The following is an 18,426-nucleotide window of genomic DNA, read 5'->3' as shown; positions in this document are numbered from 1 at the left end:
ATACACATACAAACGTAGATATTGTGTTATGCAAGTTATGTAGTTGGTTGGTTTTGTGCGTCTCTTCCCCACCCGTAAGAACCAAGGCATGGAGAACGAATAGCCACCCTGAGAGTCCACCACCAGAGCAGCGTCTCACACAGTCCGGCTGCAGCAGAGGCAAAGCAACTCACTCACCTGGTGCTCCTCCATTCGACAAGAAGGCGGCTCATCTCACACAAGAATTGGATACCAATAAATAAGCTAATTTTTCCGGTAAGTCGTATTTCTAATCCATCCATAGTTCATATAGTTTTGCCTCCAACATTGATTTAATTGTCAATAATGTCTTTAGGATAAAAGATACTTGTTGTTTTTATTTTATGTTCACTTTATGCTAACTTTTATGCTAACGTTTATTTAGTTGTGCCGGTTGTTACAATTAAACCCTAATTGTGAGGGGCTTAGCTTGATTGAAGGAATATAATCTCTAACTGCAGGATTTTTGTTGATAACAGAAATATACGTCACTATTTCGCCAGTAGAAATGAGTGGTCCGAGTCCTCGCAAGATGAAGAAGTTGGAGGAGGAGGTAGGAGAGGAAGAAGGTGGCGACGAGTTGGACGAAAATATTCGTCAAGCTCTCACCGACATTGACGACGCACAAAGAGAACTCGACAGTTTGAACGAAAAGGCGTCCAAGGAGATCCTCCAAGTGGAGACAAAGTACAACAAATTACGAAAACCGTTTTACGACAAGCGAGCCACGATAATCGAGCGCATTCCCAATTTTTGGGTGAACGCCGTTATTAACCATCCACAAATCTCCATGCTTATTGATGAAGAGGAGGAAGATTGTCTTCACTTTTTGAATAAGCTGGAAGTTGAAGAGTTTGAAAATGTCGAAAATGGCTTCAGGTATATAATTATCTAATACTTTTATCTTTCGCTATACCTCATCAGATAATGAATAATGTGAGGCATGCAAATATTATAATCTCTTGTCAATTGCAGGATCAAATTCATCTTTGATGAAAATCCTTTCTTTGAAAACACAGAATTGGTTAAAGAATTCCAGCTTGGTCCTAACAGTAAGTACATAATAATGCCTAACATCTCCTATGATTTATATTATAACGTTTAATGTTTAACCTGTTTCAATGTAATGATTAGCTGAGCCGAAATCAACTAGTACGGTTATTCAGTGGAAAGAGAATATGGACTTGTCTAAAAAACAGAAGGAAATCATTATGCAGCGAAGAAAGAGGGGTCTGGATGTCAAAACATTCTTTTCTTGGTTTAGCGATAATACTGACCCAGCTGCTGATGACATCGCTGAGGTATGATGCTAACAACCTAGGCTGAGAATGATTTTGAAATGTATTGTATTTTCATATATTCCAATTTTTATTTTTAGGTCATTAAGGATGACTTGTGGCCTAACCCATTGCAGTACTATTTGACACCAGACGGTGATGAAAACGACGATGATGATGGGTAACGCTTTGTCTTTATGGCTGGTATATTTTTCATACATTATACATTTATATACATATTGTTTCCAGTGAGGAAGGCGAAGACGGAGATGAAGATGCTGTTGTAATGGAAGAGGAAGAAATTGAAGAAGAAGAGGCCGGTTCTGGCGATGAAGGCGCTGGTGAAGAAGGAGAAGAGGTAATATTTTAGTGCTGGATTTGCAAAGCATAATTAAATTATTTAGCTATGCATCTTCTGATTTTGTCTACATCTTTTTAGGGTGGTGAAAATGGAGAAGGTGACGATGAAGAAGCAGAGGAGGAAGATGACGACCAATAAGTTAAACTTAATTTTACCAAATAGTTGATCGGTCAGTCTGTGTGTCTGTAACATACCATGTGTAAAAAAACGACACAATTAACATAGATGGATAAACTTCCTCTCAACATGATAGAAAAGATCAGCTATTTAAATTTATTACATACAGTCCTCAATTTCTTTTCTTCATTTAGTTTCTAGTTTTATATTATATTCGTCTTTATTAATTATCACGGTTAAATAATATTTCTAAATGAGATCCATACTATCAAAATCACTTATTACTTATATGTATGATATACTCCATTTGCGCATAACGCAACATAATCAACAGGATAAAGTATGACTAGTTTTTTTTTCTTTATGCAATTAAATTAATTTTTTGGTTAATCATTTTGATTTGTATTTTATAATTAGTGACATTTTGCATTCGAATGTTACATCATATTCAAATGTTCATTTGTTATTTTTCAACCTAGAGGAGGATCAGGTCCACCTTCAGAGTCGTGTTTATTGGTACAAAGTTTTGATTGACGCGAGTTTATTAAACCATACGTCGTAAAAGGAGGCAGAGTGGAAGGGTCTGGACTATAATTTCACCACTTCTCCCTCCAATGTAACCTGATAAATAAGATCTTTAGATTAAATTGACATGTAGGCAGGTGTTTTGCATGTATGTACTACTGATTGTTATTGTTGTGTAACTATAAAATAGTACACGTGCCACCATAATATACATATATATATATACATAAATATATATATTATTATTATTATAACGTACGATTATTTGAACCTTAGTTTCGATTACAAATTTATGTCTAAATCGCTTTTTTTTGTGGGGCACTGTTTTATAATTAAATTTTGAATTTCATTTTGGAAGCGATGAGTGTAAGGTGAGAGACCGACTTGAGAGTTGGTTCTTTATTCTTAGGTGATGGAAACTGCATTAGCATTACATACACAAATTTATAAGAGCAACATGTACATACATACCAGTTTATATTGCAGTAGCATCGCATTTCATGAATGAACAATCAAATCTTAAAATGAAATGTGATCTATTCATGTCGCTTTTTTATGGCTTTATTGACTTGTTCAACTTTGCCTTGCAATCGATGGTTCTTGCAGACTTGTATGGCTTATACAAGCTGGTTGGCGACGAAAATGGCGATATCCAGAGAGAGAGAGAGAGAAGAAATTTATTATCCTAATTATACAATCGGATATGAACCCCAAGCAAGCATCATCACAATGAACAACGACGCCATTTCAATTTTGTTCAGCGTAACACTAATACGTGTTTAAATACTCCATCATCATCACCATCATAATAATAATCACAATTCTAAGAAGAATTCAATCAACCATAAATATTAAAACAATTGAACAATATAACAAGAGGGCGACAGAGCCACGTATAATAAGTCTCAAACTTATTATTCGGGCCATGAATTATGGAATTTTTAAAGCATGATTGAATCAGGTTAGTTAATTTTTGATTAATACGTACCATAGCAGGTACATATACTAAACTATTTATTTATAGTCTTGATTAGTGATATGTTAGCCAGTAGATTTATTTCACCCCAAAATTGATTCCAACTCCTCCTTGTCCGTGACAGAGCTTTGGAAGGAGGACAAGTGGCTCTGTGCTGATAGTTCCACTACGACGGGAAGAACGGAGTCCCCAAGGTGGACATCTTCAGAAAACGTACGACTCGTTGCTGCTTTCATCAAATGCAATCCTGACAACCCAAACTGGTTGACTATTCATTATTTCCTCATTGATGAGTTAAATCATGACGATTATTTTGAAACTTCCATGCAGGGAAAATATTAGTGAATTGATGAAAAATCAACCTGACGCGAAACAACGTTCGCCCGATTTTTTCTCTCCTAGGAACTGTGCGACCCAGTTTCAGCAAGTTAATCAAAAGTATTTTAGTCACAACTACGGTGTGTATGATACAGCACGAGGCTGTGAAGCGTCCTTTCTTGCAGATCACTTGATTAGAGTTTTGGCCACAGGTGCATTATTTAATCCTCCCAAATGTGTACTACTTGAGCATTCCACATTCAAATTGAAATTTACGACTGTGTTCGCAGAAGCCCTTTTGGAAAAATCGCAATTACTGGGGAAAAACCTCGCAGCCGCTCAAAGTCGTAGTGTAACCCCACAAAATCCAAGTAGTCCGATCACACTTTATGCTATTTTGTCATATGCGCATGTAAGTAGGAACTTTGCTCTATTTTATTTACAAGGTTTTTCCAGTGACTGGAGTTTTGGCTCCTCTGCATCTTCAGCCCTGGATATTATTCCTGACACGATTTTTGAGGTGTGTGAAGTATGATATCAAAATGGATATACATAAATATACACATTATGGAAACGTAAATCTGCACATTAGATTTTAAAATACGATATAAATTTCACAGGACGCCGTCCAGTACGAATCTCCGGCAGAATCTTTGAGTCAAGACTACTTCCACATGGATACTTCAAAAAATCAAAATCTTGTTCTTACTGGCCCAACTGTAATTGCAAGAAAATCAACTCCAAAAAAGTTGGACGATGAAATTGATCCAGATGAAACGAGGCATTTTTCAGGCTTGCAGACCCACCCCAGTGCATCAGGTAGCATTTATTATAGCTTCATTGGATGTTTAAATTAAGCCACCTCCATTGGAATTTCTGCAAACAGGAGGAAATAACAGGAGTCGAAAAACCCAGCCAGTTAGAAAGTCGCCGAGGGGCACAACCTTTTGCAATTCTGAAGTAGTTACAAGCATGACTCAGCGGCCAAGTTATCCATCACCACCACCTGGTCCACAACAGCGCCGTCCACCAAGTGTTTCGGCCCCTATTCGAAAAAAGAAATTCGCAGGTATTTCAGAAATATCAGAAAAGCTTGCATTGAACGCTGCTGCTGTTGCTTCATCTGCTAATACTAACGATAAGTCAGCAACAGCACATTCCCACAACAAAGGAATGCCTGGACCACAAGGTGTGAATGATATGAAAACTACGAACAGTAGGATGAGTAATAGGATGCGGAGGAAGGAAGAAAATAAAGAGAAAGTGGCGTTGTCCTTCCAGATCAACGGGGGTCAGAAGATTATCTCATTGTCACAACTCAAGAAACACGATCAGCGAATTCGAAGACTTCAACCTATTTCACAGAAGCAAAAACCACGCACTAAAGCTGCTGTCAAACATATACCAAGAACTGCTCCTCTTCCTTCCCCAGCTAATTTGGCATTTTCATCCACTCCCCCCAGAACATCTCATAAATTTCTGAAAGGTAATAAGTCATCAACCAAAGCCTCGGTATTCAAGACACCTCTTCAGAGACAAAGAAATTGTAAATTTGCACCGGTTGTACCCTCGCTCGTCAAATTCCATAATCCTCCAAGCTCTTCTAATAATGCTGATAAAGAGGTTCATGAAGTTCTTACGGAATCATTAGAATTAGTATCACTGCAGGAACCAGAAATATTGCGACTCTCGTGCTCAATTAATATTGCAGATCAACAAATTCACATTCCGACAGTCAGCAAGATGACCAAAGTTGAAAACGAAATTGACACTCAGGCTGATGGCATGTCACCTGAGGAAGCCCCCGTGCATGACGATGAAAAACATCTCCCTGAAGTTCAAAGCAATAATAATGAAATCTTAATTTCAGACACGGCCACACCGATTATCAATACGGTTACACCAGACCAACCCCAAGCAAACTGTGCTAATGAGGCCGAAACTAATGAAACAAGAAATTTAGAAACTCTTGATGATACATTATTAACAAGCGATGCTCACACCATTTGCAACGAGCTCTTCTTGCATGGTTCCAACCCCAAGCAAAATTATAAAAAATCTGCATGTGCAGAAGATGAGCATACCAAGGATACTAGTAGACGCGTACTGCGATCAAACAAAAACGTATTTGACCATCAGCAGAATTCGAAAGGCTTTGAAGAAAAGGACGCACCTCAAGTTCCAACACGAGATAGCCAATTGTTTCTTCCCCCACCAGCTTGCACTTGTCAACCACATGGCTCACAAAAAGTTGCAATCTCAAAAAAGTGTCCGGTGCATAGTTATAAATTAGTGCATGCGTGCAAGGAGGAACCGGAAATCATTCTGGAAGCAGAAGCATCTACCACCCCTGTTGCAAGCAGCTCATCAAGAGTTCATGACGCTGATAAAAATGAAGCCAAAGTTCCACAAGAAGAACTAGAATTTTTATTCAGGCAAGTTCTGGGCTTTTGCCCAAAAGAGTTTTATGCAAATGCAGACACAGGCTTTCAAGACGGAAATAATACAGCCATCAAAATGTAATAACAATTTTTACATATTTCATTTCGTGAATCTCATATTAATTCAGCACTTATTCACGATTACATATTATTATGCAACTATTGCAGGCCTATGGATTTGGTTACCGTTTTTAAGATGCTTCAAGAAGACAAGATTGAGACAATGGCCGACTTACAAAGGAATCTTATGCTTGCCTTTACAAACGGAATATTTGTAATGAACTCTAATGAACATCCTATTGTGAAGAAAGCTCACAGTGCGATTCTATCTTTGAGAAAACTTTTTTTGGTACTTTAATCCATCAATTATTATTCATATCTATTGTGAATTTATGAAATAAACAAGTTTGGTTTGTTTTCTTAGGAATACGCAACGAATCAAATACTACATGAGAGATATTCCCAGTTTCAAGAGACAGGCTTGGTAGTTTTGCCCTTATCAGAGATTGAAGAGCAAATGAATCCAAAAGCAGGCAATCGTCCTCTGTCACCAGACATCACGGATCTCCCACTACGAAGACGAAAGGGAAAAAATAAATAAAAAATAAATAAGTAGAGAAGTGATTTTATTGTAAAATTCAAAATTGTGCCCGTGTTTAGCTTCAGTTTCCTTTACATATATTTGATGCATAAAAGAGCATCTAATGGTATATTATATTACAGTTAATTCTAAGGAGGAGAGCCCCTCTACATGCCCCTCTCAGATCTTGATGTCCTTTGCATATGTAGTAGCCCTTGGCGAATGTATGATAACCCTAAAGTGGTTTGATGCCATGGCCACATTTGAGCCCGCCACACCCACTCAAAGGGATAAAAACGACAAAAATTGCCAACTTAAAAAATCCGCCAAAAATCCAATTTTGCTCGGATTTTGATGAAAGTTACATTTTTGTGATCCCAGATACTTGTGTGATCATATCCAGTAGCAATCTTAACTTTTTTGAAATTTTCGAAATTTTTGGACATTCTGATGAATTATTCGAAAAAATTCAAAATTTCAAAAAAGTTGAGATATCTACTGGATATGATCACACAAGTATCTGGGATCACAAAAATGTAACTTTCGTCAAAATCCGAGCAAAATTGGATTTTTGGTGACATTTAAAGCACATGAAAACAACCCTTTTTTCGTGTTTTTGGCACCTTAGAGTGGGTGTGGCGGGCGTAACTGTGGCCATGGCATCAAACCACTCTAGGGTTATCCTACACTGGTCTAGGGGTATCAAATATCCAAAGGGCATCGAGATCTGAGAGGGGCATGTAGAGGGTCTCTCCTCCTAAGTTGATATATATCTTTCCCCTATACAGATGGCATCTGCACATATCCAGACGTAACTAATACACTAATTTTCCTTTAATATATAAAATGGGTTCATGCTTATCTCTGTATATTTTGGTCAATAAAATTGTGCAACTTGTACAGCAAATCACTACGAATCAATTTCATTGTGTGGCGTCCTGAAAATCATGAGAAAATGCGAAAGCTGATTGTGAACTAAATCCTGCCCTAACGCTTCTACACGTACACCCCACCAAATACCAACTCTTTTGCTGCTGCTACTATAACAAGTTGTAATTTAATTTACTCTCACAAAAAATATTAACGTTTTTGGTTAATTAGTTGTTGAACATCAAATTAAATTGACGTTAGTCAACTCTTATATATAGTCAACTTCGGAACAAGTAGAATTTTTATGTCGTGATAACGTTAATTCAAACCAAATAGGGGCCAATTACAATTGAAACGTAATAAGTAGAATCCCGAGCAGGGAGTTCGCAACAACAATGACGCAGTTCCTCCCCCCAAATTTGTTGGCTCTATTTGCAGCCAGAGATCCAATTCCGTATCTCCCACCCCCCTGCAAATTAAGCCATGAAAAACAGCGAGTCGGCTTCACTGGAATTGGGCAGTATACCTACTTGTTTGAGGTAACAATTTGACAGATACTGTTTTCTGTAATTAGACACAAATTTTGACAATCTTCAATTTAAAGGATATGTGTTAATTGGAGAAAGCAATTCTCAAATTATCTATGTTGCTTATTTGTTTGTTTCAGGACCCGTCTGAAACACCGGCTGTAAAAAAGGGCGAAACACGAGAGGAACGGAGGGAACGTAGACGGAAGGAACGGGCTGAACAAGCAACGTACCGACTTGAACAGAACATTGCAATGTGTATGTGGTTTTGGGATTACATATTACATTTAGAAGAACAATGTTTCCATTACTCAGGAGGACAACCCTTCACCGACAGAATCACCGATCTTGATGCCCTTTGGATATATTGTGGTACTAGGTGAGTCTAGCAAAAGTGAAGGAGGATTTCATTCCATGGCCCCATTTGCGCCCGCCACACCCACTCAAAGGTGCGAAAAACACGAAAAATACCCTGTTTTCGTTCACTAAAAAAATCACCAAAAATCCTATTTTGATCGGATTTTCATAATTTAAACGTTTTTGTGATCTGAGATAGTTGCTTTATCACATCCAATAGCAAACTCAATTTTTTCAATTTTTTGAGTATTTTCGAAAATTTCCTGATATGGGGTAGCCTTCGAAATAATCAAAATTTCAAAAAAATTGAGTTTGCTATTGGATATGATAAAGCAACTATCTAAGATCACAAAAACGCTTAAATTATGAAAATCCGATCAAAATTGGATTATTGGTGATTTTTTGAATGAACGAAAACAGGGTATTTTTCGTGTTTTTCGCACCTTTGAGTGGGTGTGGCGGGCGCAAATGGGGCCATGGAATGAAATCCTCCTTCACTTTTGCTAGACTCACCTAGTACCACAATATATCCAAAGGGCATCAAGATCGGTGATTCTGTCGGTGAAGGGTTGTCCTCCTCAGTTTATATTGGCCTTTGTAGAGCTAAACTAGCTCAGCTAATGTTATTTTTTGTACTTTCAGGGAACGCTCAAGAAAGTGCAACAACGGTTGATGCTTACAAAACCCTATTTGTTGGAAGAATTGTAAGTTTTTATCAATTCATTCATATTATTTGCTATCTTTATATAAATCTGGGTATTATTTTAAGCTTTATATAAACTCGAACATAATTTGCAGAATTTTGACACTTCCGAGTCTAAGCTGAGACGTGAGTTTGAAAGTTATGGAACCGTAAAAAAGGTAATTTTTTAGTTTATTTGTTAAAATTCATCACTCAAATCGTTTAGGTTCTTCATATTATAATGGTTTGTATTTTTTCAGATTGTGATGGTATTTAACAAGAAAACTGGGAAACCTCGGTAAGTTTGTCACCCATTTTTTTGTATTTACATTATTAGAACAAGAAAATATTTCATTATTATTTATTTTCAGGGGGTATGCGTTTGTGGAGTACGAGCATGAGAGGGATATGCAATGTAAGTAACTTGCAAGTTGGTTGACTGGACATCTGAAAACTCCCGGTTAATTGTTGTTATGATTCACTCTTTTCAAAATAATTTTCTTTCTTCGTTTTGAATGATTCGAATAGTACAAAACTAACACAACTATATATTTATTATATATCGATTTGATTCAAGTATCTCGGATAATGTTGTTGCGCAATTTAGGGTACTTTTCACGTCCCTTGATATAACTTTATTTGCATGCAAACTTTACATGCAATGACACGTATGGTTTTGGGTTATTTGCTTTATTTGTTTCATAGTTAATATTTCAATCCGGATATTAGTATTTTTCCTTACAATAGTTTCCGTTTTTATTTACCTTTCTTTTACCTTTACCCAAAAAAAACACTATTTGAATTCGAATAACGCTATTATGGGGTAACCAATCGGTTTGGTAAGCATCATCCCGTCCAGCGGCACCATACTACGAAGTACATAACTATGATTATGTATAATTTATATTAAAAAAATATCAATTTGGCGATGGTTGTTCTCGCGACAAACACATGAGTGGATCTCCATATCATCAATTTATAATTGGTAAACTCAGCGTTTGTACTTATGTATTGGCATCAAATTGCATATGGTTGGTAAGTAGGTAAGTGTCTGAGAATATACAGAAGTAAGCAAGCAGTGATTTTTTACCACTTTGCTGATCGCAAAGAAACACCGATGACACGAAATTTACATTATTCCCCAGCGGGATGACATCACTTTCATACTGATGGCTCCAGTTACATAAAAGTCGTAAGTTGGTTTGTACTGCAGGTAAAAGTACACAATTCATCGAGAGAATGTGTTAATAGTTTATAGAAAATTGTAAGAGCTCGAGCAGGTTTTTATTGGTAATTTTTCTATCGTTAACCACGTCCCAAAGGTGGGTAAGATGGTGAATCAGTTTTGTTTCTTAATTTTGTTAATGAATATATGCACACGTAATCTGGTTTACCTTTTCTTGAAATGGTGAGTAAGTGAAATGAAACTTGACATGTCAAATCCTTTTTGGTACTGGTAAGTACGACATCAATGATTGTTGTGGGATTAGATGATTGACATTTATTTCCAAGAACTGGGTAAGTTCAATATCCACGTTAAAAAACTGTTGTTGGAGCAAGAAAGCAATATGGAGCGAGGATTTCTCTCGACTTCTGGACCCCATTTACTTGCATGAAGGAAATCTTAGGTGTAACCGTAAGTAACCTGTCGAGAGAAACTTTTTAGAAATAGGTTAGGTCAACTTTCGACTTTTAGGCAAGGTCGTCTGAAAATGCAGTTCATGAAATGGAATTTGGACAATGCAATCATAATTTAGAAGCAGTGATTTGCATATGGTCAAAAAGATAGTATCGTACGAGTACGACGAGACTATACTTTACAAAACTGAGGGTAAAATAATATTTTCGTCTTCAAATTAAGAGCTGCTAGCTTTATTGTGCTGTTTCAAAATCAAAAGTTTTTGGTAACGGTAAGAAGTCATTGATAGACATTGTTAGTCATAGGTAGGAGTGTACATTGCGTACAATTATATAAATATAGGGTTCATAATGCCATTAATCATCCACGGTCTTTCTAGGAGCTAAATGGGCATTCATATTTGCATACTGTCATTACATACACAATTGCTAGACAGGGAAAGTGAAATTTCTCAAGTGTTGATTTTTATTGATCCGAGATATTTCAATTTCAATCTATTCTATTTTCCACAGCTGCGTACAAACACGCGGATGGAAAGAAGATTGATGGACGACGTGTCGTTGTCGATATTGAACGTGGACGCACTGTTCAGGGTTGGCTTCCACGTAGACTGGGTAAATGCAAAACTCGTGATTTGAATGCTAAAGTCTCGCTCATGTCCTCAATATGAGTAGTAGTACAATTTATTTTTGTCCTTCTGTCCAGGTGGGGGATTAGGGAAAACACGTTTAGGAGGACCGGAAGTCAATGTGAAAATTTCAGGCAGAGACGTTGATATAGATAGAGAAAGATTATTTCGAGGAAGTGGAGATGATGATCGAGGACGAGATCGTGATCGTGATCGTGGAAGAGACAGGTCTAGAGATTCATCTCGACCTCGTCGTGATCGCAAAGATAAGGATAAAGATAAAGACAAGGAAAGACGTCGGAGTAGGGAAAAGGACAGAGGAGACCGTGATAAGCATAAAGACAAGGACAGAAAACGACGAAGGTATGTACACAGATATACTTATATCAATAGCATACCGTTAATTTGCGAGATGTGTTAACAATTTTAATTATTTAATGTATACAATGTTCACTTTACTTTTCTTGCGTAGGTCCAAATCACGCTCTAGGTCTCGAGATAAAAAAGATCCAGAAGAAAAGGAGAAAAGACGGCGCTCGAAATCTCCAAGAGAGAAAAAGAAGAAACGTAGCAAATCCCGAGATCGTGATGAAAGAAAGAAAGACAAGAGGGATCGAGAACATAAGCGGTACGCCTTAAACCAATATCACTCAATTCATTGAGTTGAATTGAATTTGTAAAAATGTCATGTGTGTGACTTGTTTTGATCTGACCCACATTCAAATCGAGGACTATTATTACTCTTTCCTTACAGGGATAAGCGAGATAAGGATAAGGATCCTGACTTTGACCTTAATCGTGTGAAGGTGAAAGAAGAGCCATTGGAGGGTGGTAAGCATAATTTATTCATTCATATGAGATTGCTATGCTTAGTGCAAGAAGTAGTGAAGAATGATAGCTAGGACAATTGACCTTATTTTGTGCTTTATATTTGCAGAAGACTACCCCTATGGCGATGGAGATTCTGCTTTTGATGGGTACATGAAACCTGAGAAGGATGCAGATGGCTTTGAAAATAATTATCCTGCATATGACGACGCTTATGCTGCATACTGAAAACTATAATTTATTGCAATATCTTATTGGGTCGTGTGTACAGAAATTTGAACAAGCAAAATTGGATTGTTGTATATTTCAATACTATTCAACTCTCTATATATTTTCTGTTGGCCCATTCCATTAACTTTCTTCCGATTACTCATTCGAGTGTAAATCAACAATGTGAATAGTATATAAACAGTCAGTAGTAGGTGGTTCTTAGCCACGATTCCTCATTATTGTCTTGTTTTCAGATTGTTAGTTTAGTTTGCCAAGTGCTTGCTTTGTCCTCGTGTACATGGATAAACTTACTTGTGTAGAATAATTACTGTCAGTTTGGATGGTCACTATACGAAAATTCCTCTTAACGTATACTGATTTTAGGAAGAATTTCGATCGGTGTATACATATATCCTCAACAATCTTTCCGTTTCAAGAGCTGCGTAGGTTTTGTTTCATAATAATGTGAAGTAAAAAGGTCTACAGAGGACAGTTGGTAAAACAATTCTTTATTGAACTGATAACTATTAATTGAGGTCAATGTTCAATTGGTAAGTAGAAGAAATAGTTTCAAACGAATTAACTATAATGGGATTGTTAATTTGTACAACAGGTCTAGGTATACATTATTATCAATCCAACTCAATCTTCTATGATTATAATTATTGGTATTAGTAGTATTTGGTAAAACAGGTAAGAGTATTTAGGTTGTCGTGACCGGTTGACTTTCGGAGTTAATTTATGTTACAAAATTATATTTTATTGTTGTACCTTTCAGTGGTGTTCTTCAACTCGCTGATGTTTGTTTCTAAAATAAAAAGTCAAATCCAAACTTCAAATTTCACAACATTTTCACTAATTATAATACACTAATTAATGCAAATTAATTCATTAAGAAGTTAAACCCGAACAATGGGATATCTAAAAGTGTTCCTATTATGTTGCTGTCTATACGATACCATTTGAGGAGCAGCACTTATGGTTGAATTATTTAAGGAGATGGAATTGCTCGTGTTAGTTTGAGTCTGAGTGTTACTTTGACCATGTATCGATCTCGGACAAGGTATCAAAGAACGAAAAGCGTCACGAAATTTTTTATTGAGGATTGAGTACAAGATCGGGTTACATGAGCTATTTGAGGCACCAAGCCACTGAGCCACTGGTATCATGTTCTCTAAGGTGGGAGGTAGTACATCCATCTTTGCTATTAGAAAAATTACGTATAATGGCAGCCACGAGACGAGGAACGTGAGGGTGACACAGGTCAACATCTTTATAACTCCATGCCTGGTCTTTTTGTGGACTCTTTTGATTGCGGCAGGAGATGCTGATTCCTGAGGCACTTTTCTCTTGGCCACATGCAACCAGATCAATCCATTGCTAAGAATGACCAGAACGAGTGGGAGAGCGTAGCAGAGGATTAAGTTTCCAATTACAAAGAATAGCTTGCTCTTAAATGGTGAGGACCAGGACTCGACGCAATAGGAATAGCCGTCCTTCTCCTTCAAGACAAACACCACCATCCAGGGGGACACGATCGTCGCAGCAGAAATCCAGATACAGAGAATTATGATCCGGGCTTGAAATTTGGACAGCCCTCTCGGCATTTTCGTTGGAAACCATATTGCGAGAAACCTGAAAAAGACAAGTTTCCTTCTCACTCACTCACTTTAATTCATTCGCTTAAGTAGCAACTTTTATAAATATTTACTTTCTCTCAAACACCAAAACTTTCCTCTTCCAGGGATTAAAGTTTACTTAAAGCTATTAGATGCAGACGCCTTCATCTGGATTTATTTCATAGAATTTTCAAATTGGCATTTTCTCATTTCGCAAATTCAGGTGTGTACGCATGAGAGTATTACAGAGTTCCAGGTATTCTCATATACGACACAGGAGACAACGAAAGAGATTCTGGTAGCTAAACATAGCACAGCTTAAGTTTACTGTTTACATAATATGCACATAGGTACATATATATATAGGTTATTATTAGTTTGTATCCTTATTCGTATAAAAGTATTGATTTTCAATGGAATTCTTTTCTCAATTTATTGTCTTTCTACCTTTCGTTTAAGTAAATTAATACGATGAGAGATACGTGAGATCGTTTGGCATAAAAATACAGTGGACACACTTAAAATTGGGCTACTCACCTATCCAAGGAGATTGCGACCAAGGAGTAAACTGAGGCGCAAACGGAAATGCCTTGCACGTAGGCTACAGCTTTGCACATAAATGGTCCAAGAATCCAGGCTGAAAAAGATGTAAATTATTTTCGCCTCAATTGAAACGTATTTGGAACTGGAACAACATATTCAGAGTATGGCGATACATAATTTATTCATTTGTAGAAATTCTGCGAGTCACGGGAACATTATTATCATTACATTTACATGTTACGTTGTGAAATATTTTATGACATGATAAACCTTCCTTATTTTCAAGCTACTATAACAGATGTAAGTACATTTGTATGTATGTGGGACCCACATTGTGGGTGTGTCGGTGTGGGTGTTAAAGTCTGACATTTTAGTTGCATTCTTGGTTCATTAAACAGACGCTTTGCTTTCATGACTCATCAACAACGGATTACATACATATGATCATGTAGATACAGTATAAAACAATCCACCTTCTTGAACGAGTACCATTATGACATGCTTATTTCATCAACTATTGTATAGGTACATATGTAAATACATACATATCTAGCCTACACTCAAGATGTGATTATACATACATACAAACTCTGCGAACACAATTTATACTGCAATGAATAAATCTAGCCTACGTACATGTGATAAGTTCATATGTAGCTTTGCAAGACTGAATTGATACAGTCAAGAGCAAAACTTTACGACATATGGAAGAGACTTTTGGGACAACACATTGTGCTTATGGCTGTCCCAAAAGTCTCTTCCAAAATTAATTCTTTCAATTCCTTGTAGTTCCTTGAAAAAAATTCGGCGACAAAAATAATTTACCACGTCACCCCCTACTTTTGCACGCTTTATTCAATAAAAATTATATCACAGCGTTAAAAAAATTATTCGGAAAGGTACGCGGTGCAAAACTTTACGGCCTTTAATTCCCCATTTGAATAACATGTCCCAAAAGTCTCTTCCATATGTCGTAAAGTTTTGCTCTTGACTGTATACCTACGTAAACGTATTCAAACATCGCAAAATGGGTATCGCATTTTCAAAATAGAACTATTACATTTGTCTAAAAAGTATTCAGCACTAGCGAATTTGATTGATTCTGAATGATAAGAACTGAAGTTTAAATTCGTGATATTTTGAAACAATTTTGCTGGAGCACTTGAGATGGAAAGATTTTAGCATTGTGTAAGAAAACAATTGCTTCATGAGTTAAATATGCCAAGCCCTCCGGAGCTGATGGCATAGTATGATTACCCAGGAGCAAAATTTATAGGATTTCAAAACATTTCCACCAGCCATTTTGAGAGGTGTTTGTCATATTAAAAAATATTGGACTATGCCATGCATTTATTTCGCATGCCTCAACGCGTAATGTTAATGTACATAGATATATAACAACACGTAATGTAGACTGTCTCCGGTCTAATCCTAAGTATGTAAATGTAATGTTTATAACCATTTGATATCCTCCTCATATTGGATTGCTATTAAGTAGATGGATATTTTCTGAATTTGAGACAAGTGAACTTTGCATATGTCTAGTTTATGGGATTGAGGTGCATAATGTTACATAAATTTTCTACAATGTATGTTTTAAACGCATAGAAAATAAATGTATTATCATCATGTATAAAATCATAAAGAGCTTTGTTTTTAATTGAGCACTGTGGCTTTATATTTTGCAATTTAAGCGCAGGTAAATAATCTCCTGTGCGGTGAAATGCAAAATATCAAAGATCTCAACCAGGGGAAAAATTGTAACTGAATTAACGAAATTGATTAATAAAAATCCCCTTTTTACGCATACAGATACATAAATCATGCAGTAAGAAAAAATGTTTTACTCACGTATCAAAATATTGGTCAATAATGTGGGAGCCACGCAAAACATGATGACCAACAAATCGGCTATCTAAATATCAAACACATGTTGAAAAATATATATCATATTTTGAAAGCACAATAATCACAATTTATTAGAATTTATTACAGCGAGGTTTAGGATGAACATATTCGTCACGGTTTTCATCTGGGGGCGAAAAACCAGAACACAAACTACCATAATATTTCCCACTATCCCAATAATAAAAATAGCAACATAGGCGCAAATTAAAACTACTGTCCATCCCATCGAATGTTTTAGAATATCCCAGCCCTCTCCAAAATCGTCACTTTCACCTTTCACGACGTGTGTCGTGTTGTCAGTCTCGTAACAGTTTAAAGAGTACACATCAAAAGCAGTTTGGTTAAAGACCTCAAAAAGTGGGTCTTCCATCTCAACGAGCAAGAAGGAGTTAATAAAATGACGATTAAACTATGACATACAATTATACAGAAGAAATATATCTGGTGAAAGCTAAAATCTCAAGTTGCCCACAGAACTCCACCAGTTGCTTGGTGTGTTGCTTCTGCTCGTACTTATGTATAAATTCACGTTTGCAAGTGATGAGACGATCCAAGCTTCACTTTCACTACGTGTGAGTTATGTTGGTTGGATGGATGGAGGATTTTCTCAAGGAGAAAGTACAACGCAAACTGAAACGGGTAGGAAATGTATCATGCCTTTTCTCTTCAATGCCACGCCAATATATTTCGTACAGGTTCTGCTCAACTACTCAAAACCACCCATCTTTCGGGGCCAAGTGTAAAGTATCATGTTATCAGGATTTGCTCGTCGTTCGTTCGTAACTACCCATCTATGTACGCATAGTTTATGGGTTTGTCACGTTTGAGCAGCAAAGTGAAAGTTTTCATCGAGTGGTGTTTTTTTCTACACTGTTGGCATATTTTTTACTTAAAAAACTACTCCATGTCATTTACTGTACTTTGACTATGAATATTGTAATTTGAGCAGCTCTATGTACATACCTTCGTGCAGCTGGGATTATGCTTTTGAGTCATCACGCCCGGTTTATACTTGGTCGCCAAATAGCGTGCCCTATATAATGTTCTTGAGCGGCGTAGGCCAAAGTATAAATCTCATGATTCTCATTCATTCTCATGACTTATGAGATTATCGTGTCCGTCGTCTTCGTCGTCATCGACACATAAGTCAGAAGAAAAGCTACAAAACCGATCAATTTGACATGTTTGTTAGTGTCGGGAAATGTCTTCGTTAAGCTCTAAAATGTGCGAATTATTTTATCGATGTTGTTTTAATATTAATAAAACCGCTGCAGCCTTCAAAAGACACGATCGGGGTTCAAATTTTCAATAAAATGTGTAAAATAGATAGACATAGATTTCAAGGAGATCCTCGAGGTCACTGGTGTACAAATATGCCGCATATTAAACTTATAAAATTGTCAGCTTACTGAAATTTAGGACAAAGGCGCTCAATGCTATTGTTCCGATTGTCTTATTGCTAACCCAACATTGAGTTAAGCACGAAAAAAATTTTATTGTATGCAACATTCGGTTTAAGCTCATTTAGACCAAATTCGAAAGTTGGAAGGAAGCACATCATTGGAAGTTGGAAAGTTGATGTTAAATTACGACGTAAATGTACACAGATAATTTTAAGTGTAAAATAATTGGCAGACATTTCTATGGCGTTACATGTAAAAATGATAGACTAGAAATAACTCGATACCGTTTTTGATAATTGTGAAAATTGTGAACCCCATTGTCAGAAATATCAGACTTTGTGATACTGATACTATTTTGCGTGGTCAATAAAAGTTCTGGGAGTGTATCTGACTTTTCCTCGAGACAAGTTTTCGTTTATTTACGAGTCAGAGTCTAGATCGGGTAGATTTAGCCGTCTTTCGAAATTTGGTGACCTCGACGTGATTTTCCGTGCGGTTGGAGACTTGTCAAGAAAGGAACCATGGATCGTCCCAGACGAGCAAGAGGACCATTGCGACATATATTCACAAGGTTAGTGAATAAGATGAAGGAGGAGTTG

At 36.8% G+C, this 18,426-nt stretch overlaps 4 protein-coding genes across 4 annotated transcripts; 3 read left to right on the top strand and 1 right to left on the bottom strand.

Annotated features, from left to right (window-relative positions):
- Positions 1 to 109: 109 nt before the first annotated feature.
- LOC110842680 (protein SET) lies at positions 110 to 2,655 on the top strand. Its single transcript, XM_022088462.2, has 7 exons — positions 110 to 255; positions 498 to 897; positions 994 to 1,070; positions 1,153 to 1,319; positions 1,397 to 1,476; positions 1,545 to 1,653; positions 1,735 to 2,655. Exons 2-7 carry the CDS (start codon positions 527 to 529, stop codon positions 1,792 to 1,794), a joined length of 864 nt encoding a protein of 287 aa, XP_021944154.1. The 5' UTR covers positions 110 to 255; positions 498 to 526; the 3' UTR covers positions 1,795 to 2,655.
- Positions 2,656 to 4,502: 1,847 nt separating this feature from the next.
- Positions 4,503 to 7,523, top strand: LOC118434208. Its single transcript, XM_035847104.1, has 4 exons — positions 4,503 to 6,111; positions 6,202 to 6,382; positions 6,458 to 6,740; positions 7,402 to 7,523. The coding sequence occupies exons 1-3, from the start codon at positions 4,565 to 4,567 to the stop codon at positions 6,632 to 6,634; spliced, it is 1,905 nt and encodes a 634-aa protein (XP_035702997.1). The 5' UTR covers positions 4,503 to 4,564; the 3' UTR covers positions 6,635 to 6,740; positions 7,402 to 7,523.
- A 145-nt stretch (positions 7,524 to 7,668) lies between these two features.
- LOC110842679 (U1 small nuclear ribonucleoprotein 70 kDa) lies at positions 7,669 to 13,186 on the top strand. Its single transcript, XM_022088461.2, has 11 exons — positions 7,669 to 8,022; positions 8,151 to 8,268; positions 9,010 to 9,071; positions 9,166 to 9,228; positions 9,310 to 9,347; positions 9,421 to 9,464; positions 11,201 to 11,302; positions 11,394 to 11,679; positions 11,789 to 11,944; positions 12,071 to 12,147; positions 12,254 to 13,186. Exons 1-11 carry the CDS (start codon positions 7,879 to 7,881, stop codon positions 12,370 to 12,372), a joined length of 1,209 nt encoding a protein of 402 aa, XP_021944153.1. The 5' UTR covers positions 7,669 to 7,878; the 3' UTR covers positions 12,373 to 13,186.
- LOC118434209 (neuropeptide SIFamide receptor-like) lies at positions 13,062 to 18,422 on the bottom strand. Its single transcript, XM_035847106.1, has 4 exons — positions 16,510 to 18,422; positions 16,368 to 16,431; positions 14,511 to 14,610; positions 13,062 to 13,989 (listed from the first exon to the last, which is right to left on the bottom strand). Exons 1-4 carry the CDS (start codon positions 16,792 to 16,794, stop codon positions 13,254 to 13,256), a joined length of 1,185 nt encoding a protein of 394 aa, XP_035702999.1. The 5' UTR covers positions 16,795 to 18,422; the 3' UTR covers positions 13,062 to 13,253.
- Positions 18,423 to 18,426: the final 4 nt, after the last annotated feature.

The sequence above is a fragment of the Folsomia candida genome, unplaced genomic scaffold (assembly GCF_002217175.1).
Source record: "Folsomia candida strain VU population unplaced genomic scaffold, ASM221717v1 Fcan01_Sc002, whole genome shotgun sequence".
Lineage (NCBI taxonomy): Eukaryota > Metazoa > Arthropoda > Collembola > Entomobryomorpha > Isotomidae > Folsomia > Folsomia candida.
Note: the sequence above shows the minus strand (reverse complement) of the source record. Positions and strands in the feature narration are given on the sequence as shown.

What these genes read in the sequence shown, in the direction of transcription:
- LOC110842680 (XM_022088462.2), top strand. Translation starts at nt 527, where the DNA reads ATGAGTGGTCCGAGTCCTCGCAAGATGAAGAAGTTGGAGGAGGAGGTA. An exon ending in AATGTCGAAAATGGCTTCAG is followed by an intron (nt 898 to 993) that starts GTATATAATTAT and finishes TGTCAATTGCAG; the next exon opens with GATCAAATTCATCTTTGATG. An exon ending in GAAAACGACGATGATGATGG is followed by an intron (nt 1,477 to 1,544) that starts GTAACGCTTTGT and finishes TATTGTTTCCAG; the next exon opens with TGAGGAAGGCGAAGACGGAG.
- LOC118434208 (XM_035847104.1), top strand. Translation starts at nt 4,565, where the DNA reads ATGACTCAGCGGCCAAGTTATCCATCACCACCACCTGGTCCACAACAG. An exon ending in AATAATACAGCCATCAAAAT is followed by an intron (nt 6,112 to 6,201) that starts GTAATAACAATT and finishes CAACTATTGCAG; the next exon opens with GCCTATGGATTTGGTTACCG. An exon ending in CTTTGAGAAAACTTTTTTTG is followed by an intron (nt 6,383 to 6,457) that starts GTACTTTAATCC and finishes TTGTTTTCTTAG; the next exon opens with GAATACGCAACGAATCAAAT.
- LOC110842679 (XM_022088461.2), top strand. Translation starts at nt 7,879, where the DNA reads ATGACGCAGTTCCTCCCCCCAAATTTGTTGGCTCTATTTGCAGCCAGA. An exon ending in TGAACAGAACATTGCAATGT is followed by an intron (nt 8,269 to 9,009) that starts GTATGTGGTTTT and finishes TTGTACTTTCAG; the next exon opens with GGAACGCTCAAGAAAGTGCA. An exon ending in AAGAAAACTGGGAAACCTCG is followed by an intron (nt 9,348 to 9,420) that starts GTAAGTTTGTCA and finishes ATTTATTTTCAG; the next exon opens with GGGGTATGCGTTTGTGGAGT.
- LOC118434209 (XM_035847106.1), bottom strand. Translation starts at nt 16,794, where the DNA reads ATGGAAGACCCACTTTTTGAGGTCTTTAACCAAACTGCTTTTGATGTG. An exon ending in TGTTCATCCTAAACCTCGCT is followed by an intron (nt 16,432 to 16,509) that starts GTAATAAATTCT and finishes TTTGATATTTAG; the next exon opens with ATAGCCGATTTGTTGGTCAT. An exon ending in ATTGACCAATATTTTGATAC is followed by an intron (nt 14,611 to 16,367) that starts GTGAGTAAAACA and finishes CATCTTTTTCAG; the next exon opens with CCTGGATTCTTGGACCATTT.